We start from the raw sequence: 21,667 nt of genomic DNA, 5'->3' as shown, positions 1-21,667 counted from the left end.
TTGGATGTTTTTTCCATGCTTTTAACCGCGGGTGTGGAAGGGGAGGAGCAGACCTGTCACTAATTGTGCTGCCAGGTAATTAACGCCAGCACCAGGGACGGAAACACGACGGAGCCGCAGAAGGATGAAACCCAGGGAGAAATAACTGGGATTTAACAGGAGCATCCCAGGCCGGGGGGACTCAGGGAGACCCGGAGAGGCAGAACTGGGACCAGTACAGGACACAAAATCTCCCAGTTCAGGATGCCCAGGGCAGGACAGGCACAGAGCCAGAGCCGGAGCCAGGACCAGCCTGGCTGCTCCTGCCCGAGTAGAAGGAGAAGGAAGCAGAGGAGGAAGAGGGGAGCAGCTCTTCCTCTGGGGACCGGGAATTCCATCGGGAATTCCACCCTTCCGGGGGGGTCTGGCAGCAGGACCCCACCCCACGAACCCTGGATGTGCCCCACAGGCGCAGCTGATTCCAAATGCTGATCCCAATCCCTGGGAATGGCCACGGACAGACACAGAGCAGCCACTTGGCTGCGACCCGGCCACCTCGGGGTGCCGGGATGTGACACTGGGATACTGGGATGTGACACTGGGAAACTGGGATGTGACACTGGGACACTGGGGTGAAACCTTGGAGTGCCGAGGATCCAGAGGGACCCCCCGGGCTCAGGGGGACAGAGCCCGCATTTTGGGGTCCCCTGGAATTCGGGAGCAGCCGCCCACCGCCCGCGTTCCGGGGCCGCAGCGCCGAGCCCGCGGAGGATTTTTCCAGCGGATCCATCCGGCGCGGCGGGGGGGCCGCTGCCTTTCTGCAGTCTCCTTGGAGACTGCGGCCGCTCCACGAGGAAATCCCGCTGCTCCCGCTGCTCCCCCGTGCCCCCGCGGCCCCGGCTCGTGGCAGCTCCCGGCCCCGCGGAGCCAACGCCAGGGAACAGCGGGAAGAGGCCGAGCTGGGAAGTTATCCACGATTCTGTGCGGCCAAAACAAGGCGGCATCCAGGGAGGCAGGAATTTCCAAATTCCCGTTCCCACAGCAACGCGGGGTCACCTCGGGAGCCGTTGCCCACTGGCCTGTGGTGCTCTGGGACAGAAAGCAGCCTGGAAAAGGGGGTTTAGAGCAATCGTGGCTCGACCCCCTTTGTGTGCACGGGCAGGAGCCTTCCCAGGAGCCTTCCCAGGAGCCTTCCCGGCATCTCCAGGGGCGCCAGAGGAGGAGGAGGAGGAGGGGGAGGGAACAAGGAACAAGGAACAGGCGCTGCGAGGGTCTCGGGAGCCCCGCAATCCCACAGCTCCGAGCCCATCAGCCATGAAGGGAATGGAGTAACGGAGGGAAAGCAGCAGCACGGAGATAAATCCCTGCCTGAGGAGCCCCTGTGTGGACTGGGATCACCGGGACACAGCGGGAAGTGCCCGGCTCCTGAACCCACAGGACCATCCCGGAAAGGGACACTGGGATCAGAGCCACATCCCAGCTCCCGGAGCAGCTCTGGAGCTCTGAGCAGGATAGAGACTCTGACACAGGGATCAATTCCTCATCCTGCTTGCTGGAACAGCTCCAGAGCTGCAAGCAGAGTCAAGGGCGCTCCGTGTGTGACACAGGGGCTGATCCCCCATCCCGGTTTCCGGCACGGAACAGGAGCTCTGAGCAGGGTCAGGGGCGCTCAGCATGTGCCCCACGGATCGGAGCCACATCCCGGTTTCCAGCACAGCTCTGGAGCTCTGAGCGGGGTCAAGGGCGCTCCTCGTGCCCAATCCCAGCTCATCCCGGCGCTTTCATGTCCCTGCCGCGCGCTCGGATCCGGCTCCAGCGGCGCCGGCCTGAGAGAGCCTCAAACACACAGAGCAGGGACCAAACTGTGCGGGAACAATGCGGCCTTTTCCAGACCTTCCCAAACATTCCAGCGCCCGCCAAGAACCCATCGGACCCTGACACTGCCGGTCACGAGTCGGTCCCGGTGTCCCCTGGAGCCGGAGGACACAGCAGCTGCTCCTCTGGGATACGCGGAGCGCTCCCAGCCGCACGGCCGAGGGGAAGGAAAACCCAAGGATTCACAGCCTTGGAATCATCTCCAGCAGCTCTGCAGCCCCCTGTGCCTGCCCCAGGGATGGGGGCACGAGGGGCAAGGCCACAGGGACGGCACATCCCTAAGGAACACCCCACATCCCTAAGGAACACCCCACATCCCTAAGGAACATCCCACATCCCTAAGGAACATCCCACATCCCTAAGGAACATCCTACATCCCACTGGCTGAGAGCATCCACGGAACACACGGGAAACTGAGGCAGGAAAAGAGGGACAGATCCGCCTCCCTGCAGCCACCAGTGCACGTTCCAGCCCTTCCCAGGCCTCCTGCATCCCATGGGATGGGGCTCCCACAGGAAGGGAACAGGGGGCTTGGCCATCCCAGAGAGAGCAGAAGCCCCATGGGGAGGGGTCTCTGCACAGAGCTGATCCGGCCCCTTGCCCGGTCCCTCCCTGTGCCCTGTCCCCTCCCTGTGCCCTGTCCCCTCACCTGGGCGATGTCCCCCTCGAGCCGCGGGGGCCGGATGCTGGACAGGTGAATGGTTTTGTGGTCCCCGGAGTTGAGCTTCACCACGATGGCGTCGGCGTTGAGCACCTGCATCACCTGGGGACAGAGACAGAGCTGAGGTGGGGACAGCGGGCACCTGGGCACAGCTGGGCACAGCTGGGCACACCCAGGGCCAGGTGCCACCAGCTCTGCCACCCCGACTTCCACCCCCGGCACAGTGAGCGGCTCCAGCCCCATGCCGGGTGTCCAGGGGGTCACCAGGGGAATGTGGCTCCCGGGACAGTGACATGTGGCACTCCAGGGCACTGCCAGCTGCGTGTGTCCTGTGCCAGGGCTCAGCCCCCCAGGTCTCATTCCAGAGGCAATTCCAGAGGGGACAGGAGTGCCAGCTGGATACGTGACAAGGGATGATGCTCGTGGAGGAGGGAGCAAGGACAGCCTGTGGTGGGAGCAAACTAATGAGGATCATAAAGTCATGGAATCCTGGAATGGTTGGGTGGGAAGGGACCTCCGAGCCCCTCCAGTGCCAGCCCTGCCATGGCAGGGACACCTCCCACTGTCCCAGGCTGCTCCAGCCCCAATGTCCAGCCTGGCCTTGGCCACTGCCAGGGATCCAGGGGCAGCCCCAGCTGCTCTGGGCACCCTGGGCCAGGGCCTGCCCACCCTCCCAGCCAGCAATTCCCAATTCCCAATCTCCCATCCAGCCCTGCCCTCTGGCACTGGGAAGCCATTCCCTGCCTCCTGGCCCTCCATGCCTTGGCCCCAGTCCCTCTGCAGCTCTCCTGGAGCCCCTTTAGGCCCTGCAAGGGGCTCCGAGCTCTCCCTGGAGCTTCTCCTCTCCAGACTGGACACTCCCAGCATTCCCAGCCTGGCTCCAGGTGGAGGGGCCAGGAGGATCCCAGGACACACGGGTTTAACATTCCCAGTTCTCCAGCCCCTGGATATTCCCACTGGCAAGACAGGGACCTTTTCCCTGCCCGCTCCCCCCAATCCCCCCGGCTCCCGCTGCTGCTTATCCACGATGCTCCCGATCCCACAGATCCTCGGAAGGAGACGGGAGCTGCCCCACTCCAGCCCTTTCTGCCCGGCAAACGCATCCGCCCCGCCCCGCGAGCTCGGCCGGAGGGAGAGCAGGATTTCGGGAACTGAGATGCGAGCGGACACCGAGGATCGCCAGCGCTCAGCAAAGCCCCCGGGAACGTCCCCGCGCGCGGCCCCGGCCTCTCCCGGCTCCCAGCCCCCGGATTTTCCCTCGGCGGGAGCAGCCCAACGCCGTGCGCCTGCCAAGTGGAGTAATCCAATCTCACGCTCCAGGGCATCCCGGGGCGAGGAGGGAGCGGCCTCTCTCCTTCCTCCCGCCCAAGACTTGGGAAAAGCGGGATGCGAAGCGGAGCTGCTGCAGCCAGGGCCGCTGCGGGTCAGCTCCGGGGGCAGATCCCGCGCTCCATTACACATCCAGCACACGCTTCCCGGGGAGCCGCGGGAGCCGCGGTCACATCTCATTTGTTCCCTGGCAGGAGGCAGCAGCCGGCCAGCAGCTCCCGGCGCTCCGGCAGCTCCCGGCATTCCAGCAGCTCCCGGCGCTGCGGCCCGGCCCGGATCCGTGCGGGAGCAGCAGCGGGGACTGGCCGGGCCCCTCCGGCCCCCAGCATCCCTTCCCGGCAGGACGAACTCACGGAACCCTGCGCCGGGATGAGCCGGCTGCGAGGGGGATGCAGGACACGGGATGCAGCAGGACATGGATATAGGATATGGGATGCAGCAGGACACGGGCTGCAGCAGGATATGGGATGTAGCATGTGGGATGTAGCAGGACACGGGATGCAGCAGGACATGGATATAGGATACAGGATGCAGCAGGGCACGGCCCCGGGAGCAGGGACATTGTGGCTCCCAGGCAGGACACAGCTGGGTGGCAGCAGGAGCCAAAGGGAACCTCCAAGGCTTCTGCAGAGCCCTGAGCCAGCTGGGACATGGATGCAGCAGGACATGGATGTAGGAGGACACAGCACCTGGAGCCAGGGCACCCAGGGGCTGCCAGTGCCAGGCAGGACAGAGCAGGGTGGCAGCAGGAGCCAAGAGGGACTCCCAGGGTCTCTGCAGGGCCCTGACCCAGTTGCAAAGGGTCCCTGCAGGATATGGGATGCTGAGGATACAGGGTACGGCAGGACAAGGAATGCTGGAGGACACGGGACACAGGATACAGGACACAGGATGCAGCAGGACACGGCACCTGGAGCCAGGGCTCCCGAGGGATGCCAGTCCCAGGCAGGACACAGCAGGGTGACAGGAGGGGGACCCCCGGGTGCTCACCCCCCCGGGCACGCGTCCCCTCCTCCTGCAGGAGGGTCGGGGGTGACACGGTGGCACCGCCGGGGCATTGTCTCCCGGCCCGTTCCCAGGCCGCTGCGTCCACTCCCCTTATCCAATATTTACTGTGGCTTCTCTCGCCTGCAAGAGGCCTTTGATAAAGGGATTGGAGGGATTATTTCTTTAAACCTCTGCAGCTGTTTCTTGCAGAGCCAGCACGCTCCGGCTGCTGCTTCCCGAGTCCCCGGGCTGGGAGCGGGGAGGGCAGGCCAGGAATGTCCCTGCGGCCCCGGCCAGGCTGGTCACCCCCATCCCATCGCCGTTCCCAGAGCACGGAGCTCACAGCCCTGTCCACATTTATCAGGGAAGATTTTTTTTCCTCACTGCAAGAGCTGATCCCAACAAGGTCCCCAATTTTCCACCCCAGGCTTCGCTTGCACCCAGCACTGGGGGCACACAGGGCAGGAGAACTGGGACCAGTACAGGACACAAAACCTCCCAGTTCAGGATGCCCAGGGCAGGACAGGCACAGAGCCAGAGCCGGAGCCAGGACCAGCCTGGCTGCTCCTGCCCGAGGAGGAGGAGAAGGAAGCAGAGAGCAGCTCTTCCTCTGGGGACCGGGAATTCCATCGGGAATTCCACCCTTCCGGGGGGGTCTGGCAGCAGGACCCCACCCCACGAACCCTGGATGTGCCCCACAGGCGCAGCTGATTCCAAATGCTGATCCCAATCCCTGGGAATGGCCACGGACAGACACAGAGCAGCCACTTGGCTGCGACCCAGCCACCTCGGGGTGCCGGGATGTGACACTGGGATACTGGGATGTGACACTGGGATACTGGGATGTGACCTCGGGGTGCCAGGATCCCACCTTTAGGGCTGGTTTCCTTGGGAGCTGGGGGGCACAAGGACCCCCGTGCCTGGGGACCAAGGGGACATGTCCCAGCTCCCAAGGCTCCTGACCGCTGTGCTCCCAGGACAGCATCCCTGTTCTGGGAGGCACAGGGAGCATCCCCAAAGCTGAGGGTGACCTCCTGCACCCCAACAAGGACAATGGCACTTGGGGAGCCACAGCCCAGCACCAGGAGAGGGTCGAGTGTCCCCTCCCCCATCCCAAAAATATCCTTTAGAGGGGTCTTGGCAGGGTCTGGCACATGGCTCAGCTCAGGAGCAGCTCCCGGGCCTGGCTCTGGCACATCCCACCAGCTCCGGGGTGATTTGGCCACATCCAGAGCTCCCAGCAAAGGGAATAAAAATCAAGATCAAAGCAGCCAGGCCTGATTCAGCCCCATCCACCGGAGCGTGGCAGGACGGGAAGCGGAGCCGGGACACGGCCCGGGGCTGCTACAGGAGCCCCCCGAGCCCGGGGGCCGATGCTGCCCGGAGCCGGGAACGGGCTGCCGCAGCCCCCCCGTGCCGGCAGAGGATGGCTCCCAGCCGAACGCAGGCACGGCTCTGCAGCGTGTCCCAAATCCCGCTGCTCCGAGACCGGCTGACGCAGGGATTTCGGCAGAGAGCCTCCAGCCCCTTCGACACTGCTGTTCCTCCGCTCCCCTCCTCGCCACTCGCAGGCACCAAACCCACAACCGAGGCCGAGCCTGCCCTGCTCCCCCAGCCCAGCCCCGCGCTCCCAGCGCCGGCAGCCCGAGCCCATTTGCCGCGGTTGATCAGCGGTGCAAAGGCAGGTTGGGATCTTCCTCCTCCTCCTCCTCCCCCGCCCCTCGCAGCCCCCTCCAGCAGCTCCTGCGTCAGCTCTGCCGCTGCGAACGAGCCCCGTCGTGCCGAGCACGGAGGCGGCTGCGGCGCCGGGGCCGTCCCTGCGCACCCGCTGCGTGCCCGGCCCCGCGGCTGCGGCCGCTGCACGGACACGGACACGGACACGGACACGGACACGGACACGGACACGGACACGGACGGAGCCCCGGGGAGGCCGGACACGTGCCCAGCTGCGGGAGCAGCGCTGGCACTGCGGCCGTGTGGGCATCTGTCCTGATTTTCCTTGTCACTCACAATTCCGGGCAAGGGGGGGAAAAAAACAAAGCCCCCAAAGTGACACCGAAACCCGGGGGGGCTGCGGCTGCCAAAGAATTCCAGAGCCTCGTGCAAAAAGCGGGAGCGACCCACAGGGCGGAGAAATCCCACGTCTCCTCCCCAAAAAGCAGGACGTTGTGTTTGCTGCTTTTGGGGGGCTCGCAGGGAATCCGGACCAGGCCGGAGCGGAACCGGGAGCCCTCCCAGCCCGAGGGGGCCCGCAGAGCCGGGGGCTGTGCCCGGAATTGGGGGCATCCCCCAAACTCTGCCCCCCAACCCGAGAGCGTCCCACCCCACGGCACCGGGGCTCAATGCCCACCGTTCCCAGGGGAATGCTGGATCCCCACTGCTCCCGGGGGATGTTTCCCCCATGGGCTGGGGATGCTGCAGATCCCAAAGCCACCCCGGACACCCCTTCCAAGAGACTGGGGTGGGCCCTGCCTGCTGCTATCCCACAAAATCACGGCATCTTGGAAGCGCCGGGAGCATCCAGCCGCCCCCTCCAGCAGCTGAGCGGAGCGTGACTGACGGCCCTGGCACCGCTCCTGGCACTGCTCCTGGCACCGCTCCGGCAGCAGCCACTGCCAGCGGCGCTTCCCAGCGTTCCAGCGCCGGCACACGGCCCTGCCGTGCCCACGGGACACCTGCCCAGGTGGCATTTGTCACCGCCACGGGGAGGGGACGACCACGTCCTTATCCCGAGGGATGGGCTCTCGATTCTGGCTTCCCAGAGCCTCTCTGAGCTCAGTGTCCCTGCACTGCTCCCACAGGGAACGCCCAGCAAACCCCTCCCGTTTTGGGGAGGTTTTGGGGACCTCTGCTCCTGTCCCAGCCACATCTGAGCCACCAGAGCAAGCACAGGAGCCATTCCCAACCTCGTCCCCCCGGACACAAGCTGACGGCACCACAGGGATCAGCTCCACATGGATGAGGCTGGAGCAGCTGCAGGAGCTCCTGGCTGTCCCTGCCCGGCAGCTCCAGAGCTTTTCCATCGCTGCTCCGTTCAACCCCGGCATCCAGGAGCCCCCCAGGATCTGCTGGGCTCGATCCCATTCCCGCTTTTCCCCAGGATCTGCCAGGCTCGACCCCATTCGTGCATCCCCCCAGGAGCAGCCGGGCGAGGCGGGGGTCCCGGACACAATCCCGGCAGGACGGGAGCAGCTGGAAGGACGCTCGGGGCAGGATCCGGCCCTGCGCAGGGACCAGGCCGACTTTCCAAGAAATGCGGCTGCTGCCCATTCTCAGGGAAATTCCAGCGGCCCCGGAGCCGCGGCGCTGGGCGAGGCGGCAGCTCCATCTAGTGGGGCCGATCCCACGGATCCTGCCCGGATCCCGCAGCTCCCGCATCCCACCCGCGCCGGGGCAGGGATTCCCGGGGCATCCATGGGCAGGAACACGGGCAGGGAACGGCGCGGCTGCCCAGAGCCCCACGGCCCCACACCAGCACCCACTGGGAGCGGGCTCAGCGGATTCTCCGAGCCCTGGGAGCAGTGGGGATCAATCCATGGGGCAAACAACCCCTGGGAGCATCGGGAATCAACCCATGGGGCAGCCATTCCCCCAGGAACATCGGGAATCAATCAACCCATGAGGCAAACAACCCTCTGGGAGCATCGGGAATCAATCCATGGGACAACCAAACCCCTGGAAGCATTGGGAATCAACCCATGGGGCAGACATTCCCTTGGGAACCTTGGGAATCAATCCATGGTGCAGCCATTCCTCTGGGAGCATCGGGAATCAGCAGAGATGCGAGGCCACCCCTGTGGCCCCAGAGGACCGGAGCACGGTGCCAGGACACCCCAGCCCATTCCCACAGACCACAGCCCCTCTCTTGGGGCTCCTTCCCTTCCCCTGGCACCTCTTCCCACTCCAGCCCTGCCGGCAATCCTGGAGTGCAGCTGGGTGGTTTTGCACTGGGGTCCAGCTGTGGGAAACCTCTGGGGTTTGTCCAAACCCATGGAGAGACCGGATCAGGAGCTGGGCACACTGTCCTCTGCCCCCAGTTCCCAAATGTCCCATTCCCAGCCCTGCTCACCTTGGCCACGAACTGTTTGTCCTTCTGATCCAGGTTTGCCGTGGGGGCCACATAATCCCTCCAGATCCTCAGCTTGCGCTCCTTGGCAAACCTGGGGGGTGGGGACAGTGGGACACCGGGGCCGGGACACCTGGACAGGCTGGGGGTGACATTCCCAGCAAAGCCCCAGGGAGATCCCATCAATCCCACCCAGGATGAGCCACACGGGGCTGGAAAGGGGCTGGAGTTGCTCTGGGCACTCCAGGGATGCAGCTGGGAACAGTGGGGGCAGTGGGATTGGGTGGGGTCAGCTGGGATCAGCGGGATCCCCGTCCCCACGCCAGCCCCACCTCTCGGCCGCGCGCAGTTTGTCGGCGCCGCGGGTGTAGACGGCGATGGACCAATCCACGCAGCGGGCAAAGCCCTCCCTGAGCAGCAGCTCCGTGATGTTCCCGTTCTGGAAGACGAGAGAGGGCCTGGGATCAGCAGGACCCCCCAGGACCCCCAACCCTGTCCCTGCTGGGGGGGACCCTGCACAGCCCCTTCCATGTCCCCTGAGCTCCCAGTGCTACCGGAGACCCCCCAGTGACACCCCCGGGCTCTGCCCTCCCCACAAGGACCAGGATCTCCCAAATCCACCGGGAAAGAGCCCACAGATCCCAGGGACGCCCCCGGGCTCTGCCCTCCTCACTGAACCAGGATCTCCCAGACCCACCACAACTCCCATTTCCCCCACTGGCAGCACCTTGTGGCCCCCTCGAGCACCCCCAGCCCCCCTGGACCCTGCCCGTGCCCCCGGCGCCACTTGCCGGGTGCAGGATGGTGCCCAGGATGTTCTGGTTGTGGCAGCTCTCCAGGACAATCTGAACGTCCCTCTGGAGCAGCCGCGACTCCGTGAAAAACTTGGCTTCGGCCGCGAACGGCTCCGGGACCTCGGGAGCGTCGGCCTCGCGCTTGAACGTGGGACACTGCGGGACACAGGGACAGTCAGGGCACGGGATGGGCCCAGAAACTGTGGAAAGAGGGTGGGAACCCCCCTGGGGAGGAGGCAGCCCCCATTCCCCAGCTCTGGGGGTGCTTTGGGGGCTGAAATCGGGGAATTTGTGTAAGGACAGAGCCCTGTGACTGCCCTGGGAAACACTGCCTGGGATACAGCACCAACTCCTGCTCTGGGGATCCCTGGAAAGGGACCTGGAGCTGCTGGAGAGTCCAGAGACGCCCCGGAGCTGCTCCAGGGCTGGAGACCCTCTGCTCTGGAGCCAGGCTGGGAGAGCTGGGGGTGCTCACCTGGAGAGGGAAATGCTCCAGGGAGAGCTGAGAGCCCCTTGCAGGGCCTAAAGGGGCTCCAGGAGAGCTGCAGAGGGACTGGGGCCAAGGCATGGAGGGCCAGGAGGCAGGGAATGGCTTCCCAGTGCCAGAGGGCAGGGCTGGATGGGAGATTGGGAATTGGGAATTGCTGGCTGGGAGGGTGGGCAGGCCCTGGCCCAGGGTGCCCAGAGCAGCTGGGGCTGCCCCTGGATCGCTGGCAGTGGCCAAGGCCAGGCTGGACATTGGGGCTGGAGCAGCCTGGCACAGTGGGAGGTGTCCCTGCCATGGCAGGGCTGGCACTGGAGGGGCTCTGAGGTCCCTTCCCACCTAAACAAGTCTGTGGTTCCTTGAACTTGGACATCAGCAGGAATTTCCCCATGGAAAGGGTGCTCAGGCCTTGGCAGGGGCTGCCCAGGGAGCTTTGGAGTGCCCATCCCTGCAGGTGTCTGAGGAATTCCTGGAGGTGGCACTGAGGGCTCTGGGCTGGGGCCAAGGTGGGGATGGGGCACAGCTGGGACTGGATGGGCTGGGAGGGCTTTTCCAACCTCAGGGATTCCATGAACTCCCACCACAACCCTGACCAGGGTGTCCAACAGCCCCACCCAACCCACAGCTGTCCCCACCCCACGGTGACATCTCGGGCTCCCCCTGGCCTGGTCGTGCAGGGCCAGCAGGTGACACCGATGTCCCTCCATCCCTCCCTGCTCTGGGACGCAGAGAGCGGCCAGTGCCGAGGAGCTCGGACAAGGAGGGAATTCGGCCGCGGGAATTCAGCAGAGGGAATCTGGCCGAGGGAATGGGCTCACCTTGATCCCCGAGAGCATGACGGTGACCAGGTAGAAGTCAGGCAGGAGCAGGGCCCTCACCACGCTGCCGTCCCGCACGTGCTCGATGATGGCTGCGGAGCGACACCGGAGCTCGTCCCGCTGGGCCGGGAACGGGACACGGGGACACGGGGACACAGGGACACGGGGACACAGGGACATGGGGACACAGGGACATGGGGACACAGGGACATGGGGACACAGGGACACGGGGACACGGGGACACCTTACCATTGACAGGCTTCTGGTGCAGGGAGTCCACAAAGTGCCGGGGGTTCTCCAGGCTGTACTTGAGGTCCCGCACGGTGTGCGATCCCGAGCCCTCGCTCCACATCCCCTTCTTGGCGCTCCGGGCCTGCTCCTCCAGCTCAGCCAGCCGGCTCTGCTCCGGGCTGAGGGACAGGGCGGGAATGGATCCCTGGGAATCTCCCTGTCCCGGGCACTTTTGGGGATGCTGTAGGGCTGTGGTCACTCCCATCCCCAGCACACATCCCAGGGGGAATACAGCTGGAAGCAGCTCCTCCCACAGACTGGGGAGGCTCAGCCCAGGGAACCCTTCCAGAGGCTGCTTTTGGCACCACCATGGAAAAGCAGCGGCGTTCCCGGCTCCCAGCAGGGCAGAGCAGGTTTGGGAGAGCAGGGAAGGCACATTCCCTGGGAATCCACAGATCATCACAGCCCTGCACACACAGGCGGCCACTGAAGGGCCACCAAGGCGACCACAATCCCCTCCTGGCCCTGGCACCAGCCCCACCACAAGAAATCCTGAGATATCAAACAGGGTGCCCAGAGCAGCTGGGGCTGCCCCTGGATCGCTGGCAGTGGCCAAGGCCAGGCTGGACATTGGGGCTGGAGCAGCCTGGCACAGTGGGAGGTGTCCCTGCCATGGCAGGGCTGGCACTGGAGGGGCTCTGAGGTCCCTTCCCACCCAACTGTTCCAGGATCCTACGAATGAGGCTGACCCTGGCCTGGAACTGTCCTACACCTCTGGAATGGGATCCCTGTCCCCATGGATGCAGCACCCCACAGCCCAGGCCGGGCTTCTCCCACACCCTGGGATGTGACAGAGCCCAGGAAAAGCCTCGGCTCTGCTGGCACAGGGATCACCCAGCTGGATCCAGCACCAGGAATGTCCCAGCATCTCCTCTCCAGCGGGAACTGAGGCAATTCCACCCCAGCCAGGTGTGACTTCGGAGACTCCCAGCGAGTCCCTGCTCCGCCGCCCACGGACACAGCTCCGTCCATGGGAGAGGAGGCAGCCCCCGCCCAGCCCCTCCACATCCCAACCCCAAAGCCCCCGGGACACCCTGGGGAGGCCTGTGGGATGAGGGCACCTTGGGAGCTACGGAGCAGGGCCTAGCCCCCCAGAGCCGAGGGATCCAATGGCTCCGTGCCTGGAGCACCAGCCAGGAATGGGGATGGGAGCCCTGCACGTACTTGTTGGCTCGGATCCCTTCCCGCCGGGAAGCCAATCCTTCGGCCACCAGGGACTCGGCGATGTTCTCACCACTGGTGTCTGTGGGGAGAGGAGAGGAGCAGGAGGGTGAGAGGAGCCTCAGGGACATGGGGATCCCAGCATTCCCAGTGATCCCAGTGAGCAGGGCTGGAACAACCCCGAGCGCCAGCACAGAGCTCTCCTGGGGACACCTCTGCCCCCAGCCCGGGCTCCCTGGGCAGCCCCTGCCAAGGCCTGAGCACCCTTTCCATGGGGAAATTCCTGCTGATGCCCACCCTGCCCCTCCCCTGGCCCAGCCTGAGGCCGTTCCCTCTCCTCCTGTCCCTGTTCCCTGGCAGCAGAGCCCGACCCCCCCGGCTGCCCCCTCCTGTCAGGGACTTGTGCAGAGCCACAAGGTCCCCCCTGAGCCTCCTTTGCTCCAGCCTGAGCCCCTTTCCAGCTCCCTCAGCCGCTCCTGGGGCTCCAGACCCTTCCCAGCTCCATGCCCTGCCCAGAGGGGCCCAGAGCTGACCCCAGGATCCCAGGGGGTCCCTCAGCAGGGCCAGCACAGGGGACAGTCCCTGCCCTGGGGCTCTGCCCACGCTGGGGCTGCCACAGCCCAGGGGCCATCGGCCTCCTCCTGCCCCCTGGGCACCCCTGGGCTCCTGTCCAGCCGCTGGCACAGCACCCCCAGGGCCTTTCCCAGCTTTCCAGCCCCTCTGCCCCAGCCCGGAGCGCCCCAGGGGCTTGGGGTGACCCAAGGGCAGGACCCGGCACTTGGCCTGGTTGTCCCTCACCTCTCTGGCCTCATCCCACGGATCCAGCCTGTGCCCATCCCTCAGCAGAGCTCCCCACTGTCCATCCCCCCCATCCCGGAGCTGCCGCAGGGCTGGCAGGAATCTGTCACAGCATTCCCACACTAACGGTGTTTAAACCCTGACAAACTTCATCAGGGAACATTTTCTGCCTCATTTCTCCCGCCCGCGCTGTTCCCGGCTGGGCTGGAGCAGGGCTGGGGACGGCACCGGGAGAGGCCCCAGCAGGAGCCAACATCCAAACCCTTCCCAGCTTTATTCCTGACACCGGGATTGCCTGGGCTGGAGGGGGGCTCAGAGGGAGAGCAGAGCAGCAGCTTCCCAAAATCCAAGGTTCAAATCAAACATTGGATTCAGTGATTGTGGATCTTGGAGGTCTTTCCCAAACAAAACAATCCTGATTCCGATCCCTCCCAGCAAACTGGGAGCTCAGGAATGCGTCATGGAGTACCCTGAGTGGGAAGGGCCCCACAGGGATCATCGATCCAGCTCCTGGGCCTGATCAGGACATCCCAAAATCCCACCCTGTGCCGGAGGGTGCTGTCCAAACGCTCCTGGAGCACGGAGGTAACTCTGACACCCAGGGATCTGCAGCACCGAGGGTCCCACTGCCCTTTCTGCAGCCCCGGCCCCGCGGGGCTCTCGTGTTCCTGCAGGGGGACACGGGAGGAGCCGCCTGGAATGTGCCAGGATGGAGCAATGGGACTTCAGCTCTGGGATGGCCTGGGAGCAGCGAGGGGCTCCAAGCAGGCACTGCCCACCTCGGCCACACCCAGCGGAGCCCAGAAACCCCCACGGAGGGAGCTCCAGCCTTCCCGGGGAGCCACGGACGCGCTGCTGATCCTCTGGGATCCAGGAGCCAGCAGCGATCCCGGGCCCCCCATCCCTGCCACGGATCCTCGGATCCCGGAGCCAGAGGGAGCCTCTGCCCCCACCCTGGGCCACCTCCCTGGGCCTCCAGGCACAGCTCCCTGCTCCATCCTGCCGGCCTCGGGATGAGCCCGGGATGGCAGCAACTCCGGGCTGGGTGAGCCAATCCCGGCTCCCGCCATGGAAAGGCTCCGAGTGGCACGGGAATGCCAGGAAAGGCTCCAAGTGCCACAGGAAGCACACCTGGAGCACCTGCTCCCCCTCTCCAGCCCATTCCCACAGGGAAAACAGCCAAGTACACAGGGATGTGGGGCCGAGGGCACCCGACCCCCCAGTCCCTACTGGGGCTCCCCAGGGACTTCCTCCAAAATCCAGCAGCCCCCGAGCTCCTTCCCAGCCCCTTTCCTGTGCCTGCTGCTTCCCTTTATCCCCTTTGCCGGGGAGCTGTGTCCAAGCCTGGCCACATTCTGCTGGTATCCCAAATACCCCACAGGGGGCTGTCCCGGCCACACTCAGAGCACCCACCTGCCCCAGGAGCAGGGAGGCTCTGGAGGACGAGCTGGGTTCCCGGGAGCTTCCCCAGCCGAGATCCCATCCCTTGAATCCCGAGGGCACGGGAATTCTGGGCAGGGACAAAGCCAGCACCAGCCATGGCCACGGCTGAGGGGACACGGGGAGGGAGAGCCCCAAAACCCACCCGGAATGCTCAGGGTGGATTCCTCCTGGGAAGCTGCTTCCTACTGGGATCTCAGCCACAGACAAGACAGAGATTTGTTACAACAAAAAGCATGGAAAAGGGGAAGCAGCGGGAATTCACCCAGCGCTGCTCCTCATGTCCACACGCTCAGCCGGGATCAGCACCGGGCACCCCTCCCCTCCCAAAGCTGGGAATCCATGGAAAAGTGGGAATGCATCCTCCTGCTGACAGCACATCCCAACCCACCCCAAACCTACCTTTCCCCAGGTACACCATGCCGTACTCGCGGCCCTGAGGGGTCTTGTACTCCACGGTGAAGCAAACCTCCTTCCCGATCAGCTTCTTCCGCAGGAACTCCCGGGCCGGGAAGCCCCAGGGCTGCGGGGAGGGAAGCGCCGTGAGCCGCAGGGTCCAGGGCAGAGGGGGAAGCCCAGAATTCCCTGGAAATCCCGTTCTCCTCCAGGAGCACTCCACTAGGAACCCACTCCGTTACTCCTCGGAAGAAACTGCCCCACGGAGGGATCCCAGGAGGTTTTCCAGCTCCCCAAAACCGAGCTGAGCCCAGGAAAACTCGCGGAGCAGCCCCAACTCCCATGGATGCACTGAGAGCTCCCAGGGCTCCTTCCCAGGAGCTCCCCGGGCAGGAGCGGAGCGGGATGAGCCCGGCCGGGAGCACAGGGCTGTCCCAGCCCCGCGGTGGGCGCAGGAGGCTCCGGAGCGCGTTCCCGGAGCGCGTTCCCGGAGCTCCTTCCCGCTCCAGCGCGGCAGGTGGGCGGGAGCGCGGCCGGAGGTGGGAACATGACGCGCTCATAAACAATTAGCGGGGCTGACAGGCATCACTTCGGCAAAGAGTGACATTTAGAGGCTGTTTGGGAAGACAAAACTCCCCAGGGAGAGCAATTATCTGCCAGCGCTGCTCCCACCGCCCCCGGCCCGCAGGAGGAGGGGGGCCGGGCCCCGCCGGCACGGAGCGGCTCCAGGACCGCCCCGTGTGCCCCAACCATCCCCCGTGCCCCAAACCACCCCCCGTGTGCCCCAAACCACCCCCCGTGTGCCCCAAACCATCCCCCGTGTGCCCCAAACCATCCCCCGTGTGCCCCAAACCACCCCCCGTGTCCCAAACCACCCCCCGTGTGCCCCAAACCATCCCCCGGGTGCCCCAAACCACCCCCCGGGTGCCCCAAACCACCCCCCGGGTGCCCCCACGACGCCGGTCCCATCCCAAGCGTAGAGGCGCAAGGAAGGAGAAAATCCCCCCGAAATCCTCACTGGGGGCTGGACCCAGCGGATCCTTCCTGGGCTGCTCCCCCCGTGCCCCCCGGGATGGACCTGCCTGTGCCCCCCAGGGGTGCCCGGGGGCAGGAGCAGCACCCACCTCGTCCGGGGTGTCCTTGGCGTCCGGCTGGCCGGGGGCTGCGCGCCGGGCCAGGTTCCCGGCTCGGATGTTGCTGAGGTTGATCTGGCGCTCGGGGGGGGGCCCCCCACGGGGCTGTCCCCGCACGATGATGGCACAGCCCGACAGCACCTGCGGGGACAAGGAAGGGTCACCGGGGTCCCCCAGACACGGCGGTGGCAGCCGGGAAGGGACCGGTTGGGCACGGGAAGGCGACGCTGCACGGACACACAGAATTGCAGGGATGCGCCCTGCCCTGCCCGGGGACTCGGCAGCACCGCGCGTGACAGCCCGGAGAGGCAGGAGCTGTCCCACCCCCCCAGGATGGGGCCAAAATCCATGTCCTGCGCTCATCCCCAGCAGGGAAACAGGGAATTCTGTCCCTGTGCCAAGGTGAGACCCCACCTACAGAGCTGCCCCAGCCCTGGGGACACAGCAGCAGGACCTGGAGCTGCTGGAGAGAGTCCAGAGAGGCCCCGGAGCTGCTCCAGGGCTGGAGCCCCTCTGCTCTGGAGCCAGGCTGGGAGAGCTGGGGGTGCTCACCTGGAGAGGAGAAGCTCCAGGGAGAGCTCGGAGCCCCTTGCAGGGCCTAAAGGGGCTCCAGGAGAGCTGCAGAGGGACTGGGGCCAAGGCCTGGAGGGACAGGAGGCAGGGAATGGCTTCCCAGTGCCAGAGGGCAGGGCTGGATGGGAAATTGGGAATTGGGAATTGCTGGCTGGGAGGGTGGGCAGGCCCTGGCCCAGGGTGCCCAGAGCAGCTGGGGCTGCCCCTGGATCCCTGGCAGTGGCCAAGGCCAGGCTGGACATTGGGGCTGGAGCAGCCTGGCACAGTGGGAGGTGTCCCTGCCATGGCAGGGCTGGCACTGGAGGGGCTCTGAGGTCCCTTCTGTCCCCTCCCCCAGAGCTCAGCACACCTGGACTTGGGGTCACCTCTGTGCCCACAGAACACCAAGGAGGATCTGGAAAATCGGGATTTTCCTCCTGATGCTTCCCAGATGAGCCCAGCCGGGCCATCCCCCCATGGCTGCTGAGAGCTCCGAGCTGGGCAGTCCCACCTCCGTCCTCTCTCCCAGGGTTCCCCCACACCTCCAGCCCCACATTCCAAGCCAGGCACGGTCCCAGCTCCCATGGCAGGGCCAGGCTCCGGGCCAGCAGACAGAGCTCTCCCTGTTCCCAGGATCTCCTTGTTCCCTGGGCTCTCCCTGTTCCAGGGGCTCTCCCCGTGTTCCCGGGATCTCCCCGTTCCCACCGCTGCTGGCTCTGGGCACACGGGATCGCTGTATCCAGCCTCGGGGTCGGCTTTCAGCCCTGGCTCCCCACCACCCCAAATCCCCACGGATGCTCGCAGGGATCCCAAACCCCTCTGGCTCTGCTCCACCACCACAGCCAGCCTGGCCCCATGCCCGGGACACCGAATCCCTCTGCAATGAGCCCCACTGAGCCCCCCCGAGGGCCCGGGTGCCCCCTGCACCCCTTCTGCTGCCCCCCACCACCCAGAGCCACGGCAGAGCCGGGAATGCTGCAGAAGCCACCGGGAATTGCGGCCCAAGCTACGCCCAGAGCGATCCCAGCAAAGGCTCAGTGCTCTCTGTGCTTAAGGACTTAGAGGTTTCATGGCTGTAATTAACCTTAATCTTTAATTTATAGGGCATGAGGAGGCCAGGGGATGCCGGAGCTGCTCTGTTCCATCCCCACCACGAGCCCTGGATCCCGGGGTGGGATCCTTGGCGGAGCTGCTCCGTGTTCCAGTGCTTTGGGGGGACACTCCATGCCCGGCTCCAGACCCCTGTGACCCTGTCCCCGCCCATGGAGTGGCCACACATCCCGTTTGTCAGGCACACACGTGGCTGTCGGGATCCTCAGGTGGGGAATGGCTCCAGGGATCGGGCAGTGGCAGGAATGGGATCGGGACACTGTCCCAGCACCCAGGTGTCACCGTCCCACCCTGCTAGCAAAAGTCACCCCAGGCGCCATCTGTCCCACTGAGGGCTCCACCAGACAAATGTGGGCTTGAACCAGGCTTAATCCAGCCTGGAAAAGGGACAGGGCACGGCACAGGCACTCGGGGTGGACAGACCCAACTCGTGCTGCCGAGGTGGCTCCGGAGCACTGGAGGGGACAGCACCGAAATCCAGCTGGCACATGCAGAATCCAGAGCTGCCCATGAGGGGCACAAAGGGTTAAAAATCCTGGCAGGAGTGGGAGGAAAATTCCTGCTCTTCATCCCAAACTCATGCTCCCAAACCCCGCGGTCTTGCTGTGATTCCGGGGGAACTGTGCAACAGGAAGGTGCAAAAAACCCCCAAAACCTCAGAGCTGTGACGGGAACCGCAGTGGAGCACGTGGCTGGCACCAATCCGGCTGCTCCAGCAGCTCCACGGAGAGCCAGGGACCGCCTCTCCCCGGGGGGTTTTGGGCTGGCTGGAAAGGGAAGGGGATCACGGAGCACATCCCGGGGTACGGGGCACAGGGCACCGCCAGGCACGGCTGCCTCCCAGCCAGCAGGCTCCAAAATCCTTCCCAAAATCCTGCTGTGGATCCACATCCCCTTGGATGGCGTCGGGCAGGCACAAGCAGCCAGGTGAGGGTTTTCCTGAGCATCCCAAAATCTGCTGCTTGGGCAGGAGACAGGGCAGGGTGAGACACAGCACGGGGATGGTGCCAGGCCAGACCTCCGGTGTCCCCAGACCCCCGGTGTCTGACCACAGACCTCCAGTGTCCATTCCCAAACCTCCAGCATCCATCCCCAGATTCCCGGTGCCCCTCCCAAGCCCCCGTGTCTGTCCCCAAACCTCTGGGGTCCATCCCCAGCCCCCCAGCATCCGTTCCCAGACCTCCACTGTCCAGCCTCACATCCACAGTGCCCATCCTGACCCCCAGAGTCCACCTCCAAACCTCTAGGATCCATCTCTAGATCCCTGTCATGCGTTCCCAGACTTCCAGGCTCCATCCCCAGCCCCGCAGTGTCCCCAGCCCTGTCCCCACCACTGCCACAGCTCCGGGGTGTGGTGACACCCCAGGAAAAGGTCTCGCTCTGAAGGCGGCAGTGGGGGAAGGGGTCAGCCGAGACCCCCAGAACCACCTGGACTCGGGCACAGGAATCTGGGGGCTTTGGGGACACGGCAGGGAATGGGCTGGGGCGGGACAGGCACCAGGAAGGGACACGGGATGGGGACAGGGGATGGGGACAGGGGATGGGGACACGGGATGGGGACACGGCGCCCGGGACTCAACCCGACCTTCGCTCTCCCGGGCCCCGCTGCCGGCGCACGTGGGGACCCGACACGGGGGCCTGGGGGACTCTTCCCGGGGATGCCGGAGGGCCCGGGGGACCCCATCCCAGCGCTCTGTCCCGTGGGGACCCAGCACGGGGCTCGGGGTCCCCGTCCCGCCGCTCGGCCCCGCGGGGACAGCCGGGGCAGGGCAGCGAGCGGAGCACGTGGGGCACCCCCGGGACGGCCCCGCCGCCGCTGGCCCCGCGCGGCCGCTGCTGCCCGACCCCTCGGGGCTCCCGGGCCGGCAGCAGAGCGGGACCACCGGGTCCGGCCCCCCGGGACCCAAAGCTCTTCCTGTCCCTTCCCAGCAGCCCGGACGGCACCGGGGCGGCGGCACCGTGCAGAGCCCGGTCCCGGGACGGCGTGGGAGACTCGGCCTGCAGGGGGGTCCCGGGGTGCAGCGCGGGGTGCCCGGGCTGCGGGGCGTAACGGGCGAGCAACGGCCGCGGAAAGGGGCCACCGGAGCGGCTGCACCGGGGGTGGGGGACCCGGGCACCGGGCGGGGAGCGGAGACGGTCCCGGCTACCGGGAAGGGAGGCGGGGAGCAGAGAGGGGTCCCGGGCTCCGGAGGAGTCTGCGGAAGATGGGGGTCCCTGGTCACCGGCGACCTGCGGGGTCGGTGCGGGGAGCGGCGGGCACAGCCCTTACCATCTTGACGATGCCGCGCTGGACGACGGGCGGCGGCGCGGAGCCGCCCTGGCCGGGGTTGGCCGCGGAGGCCATGGCGGGGCCGGGGCGGGCGGAGGGGCCGGGTCGGGCCGGGGCGGGCACGGGCGGCGGGGCGAGCGCGGCGGGGCCCGGGGCGAGCGCGGAAGGGACCGCGGGGCGGGGCCTGTGCCGGGGGGCGTGACCTCCGAGAGGCCCCGCCCCCCGCGCGGCCGGCGGCCAACGGGCGGCCGCTCCCGCCGCGCGCGCCGCCCCGCCCCCCGGCGCCTCGGCCAATGGCGGTGCGCCGCGGCTGACGTCACGGCCCTGGCGGCCCCGCCCGGCCCGGCGCGCGGGAGGGGGCGGGACTTCCGGGGCGCGCGGCGCCAGGGACACGTCGGCAAAGGCCGCCCGCGCGCACACGTGGCCTCGCGCCGCGCCGGAGGCGGGGCCGGGCCTGGCCACGCCCCTTCCGTCACGGCCGAGGGGCGGGGCTCCGCTCAGACCCGCCCCCCCCCCCGTCAGCGGCGCGCGCCGCGGGGGCGGCCCCGGGTCGGGGTCGGGGTCACCCCCGGCGGCCCGCGGGACCCCCGCCCTGGCCCAGCCCGGTGCCGGCCGAGCTGCGCCCCCGGCACATTCCCAAAGCGGGCCGGGGCCGGGGGATCCCCCAGGGCAGCCCCGGGGGCAGGAGTGAGGGTCCCCCGGCGCTCTGTGCGGCCTCTCCGCGACACCCCCGTGACACCCCCTGTGCCCAGGCAGAGCCCCGGGGCCACCAGAGGCTCCCGGGCCGCTTGCAGCCCGCACCCTGCGGGTTTGGGGGGAGAAGGGGGAGAGTGGGGCACCGACCTTTGGCCGCTTTCGGGACGATCCCGCTGCCCGGGGGTCGCGCCGATCCTACACCCGCACCCCAAAAACCTCCCCTGCCCTCGGACACCGCACCCTGCCACGGCCACCCGCGTCCTGCGAGGGGACCGGGGACAGCGGCGCTGCCAGGCGAGGTGGCCTCGAGCACCTGAGGTGGCTCATTGGCACCGCGTCCTGGCAGGGGACACTCGCCGTCCGGACACAGCCCCGGGATGTCCTCCCTCAGGGGACACTGGCACCTGTCCCTGGGTGACACCAACGCCCCAGCCCGGAGCGGGGGGTCCCGGGGGGCCGGGAGCGGGGGTCACTCCCGTGTCGCCGGCTGGCGCTGCCCCGGAGCAGCCCCCGCCCCTTGGGAGGCGTTCGGGATGCTCCCGGTGTTTCCCGAACTGGAGACGCGGCCGTGGCCGCGCCGCTCCCGGTGTCACCTGTGCCAGCCCCGAGCGGAGCCGCGTCACTCGTGGGGGACAGGAGGCGACTGGAGCGGCCACGGGGGGAATGCGGGGAACGGGAACGGAGCGGCTCCGGCACCGCAGCCCGGGCTGGGAGGGACTCCCGTGTCCCGCACGGTGAAGCCCCCCGAGCTGGGAGGGATCGGAGCGGATCTGGGGGGATCGGAGCGCACCTGGGGGGATCGGAGCGCATCTGGGAGGGATCGGAGCG

At 66.8% G+C, this 21,667-nt stretch overlaps 1 protein-coding gene across 1 annotated transcript in view; it reads right to left on the bottom strand.

Annotated features, from left to right (window-relative positions):
• SND1 (staphylococcal nuclease and tudor domain containing 1) overlaps positions 1–20,302 on the bottom strand; it is a 72,697-nt gene extending 52,395 nt beyond the window's left edge. Inside the window, exons 1-10 of the mRNA XM_082280091.1 lie at positions 20,144–20,302; positions 16,204–16,353; positions 15,086–15,206; positions 12,449–12,527; positions 11,243–11,403; positions 10,994–11,085; positions 9,689–9,847; positions 9,230–9,336; positions 8,901–8,991; positions 2,504–2,617 (exon numbers count right to left, since the gene is read on the bottom strand). Of these exons, the coding sequence (XP_082136217.1) occupies positions 2,504–2,617; positions 8,901–8,991; positions 9,230–9,336; positions 9,689–9,847; positions 10,994–11,085; positions 11,243–11,403; positions 12,449–12,527; positions 15,086–15,206; positions 16,204–16,353; positions 20,144–20,218 (1,149 nt within the window). The 5' untranslated portion in view covers positions 20,219–20,302. The remainder of the gene's footprint in view (positions 1–2,503; positions 2,618–8,900; positions 8,992–9,229; positions 9,337–9,688; positions 9,848–10,993; positions 11,086–11,242; positions 11,404–12,448; positions 12,528–15,085; positions 15,207–16,203; positions 16,354–20,143) is intronic.
• Positions 20,303–21,667: the final 1,365 nt, after the last annotated feature.

The sequence above is a fragment of the Coloeus monedula genome, assembly GCF_965178545.1.
Source record: "Coloeus monedula genome assembly, chromosome: 4".
Lineage (NCBI taxonomy): Eukaryota > Metazoa > Chordata > Aves > Passeriformes > Corvidae > Coloeus > Coloeus monedula.
This window is presented reverse-complemented; position numbering and strand designations above follow the sequence as displayed.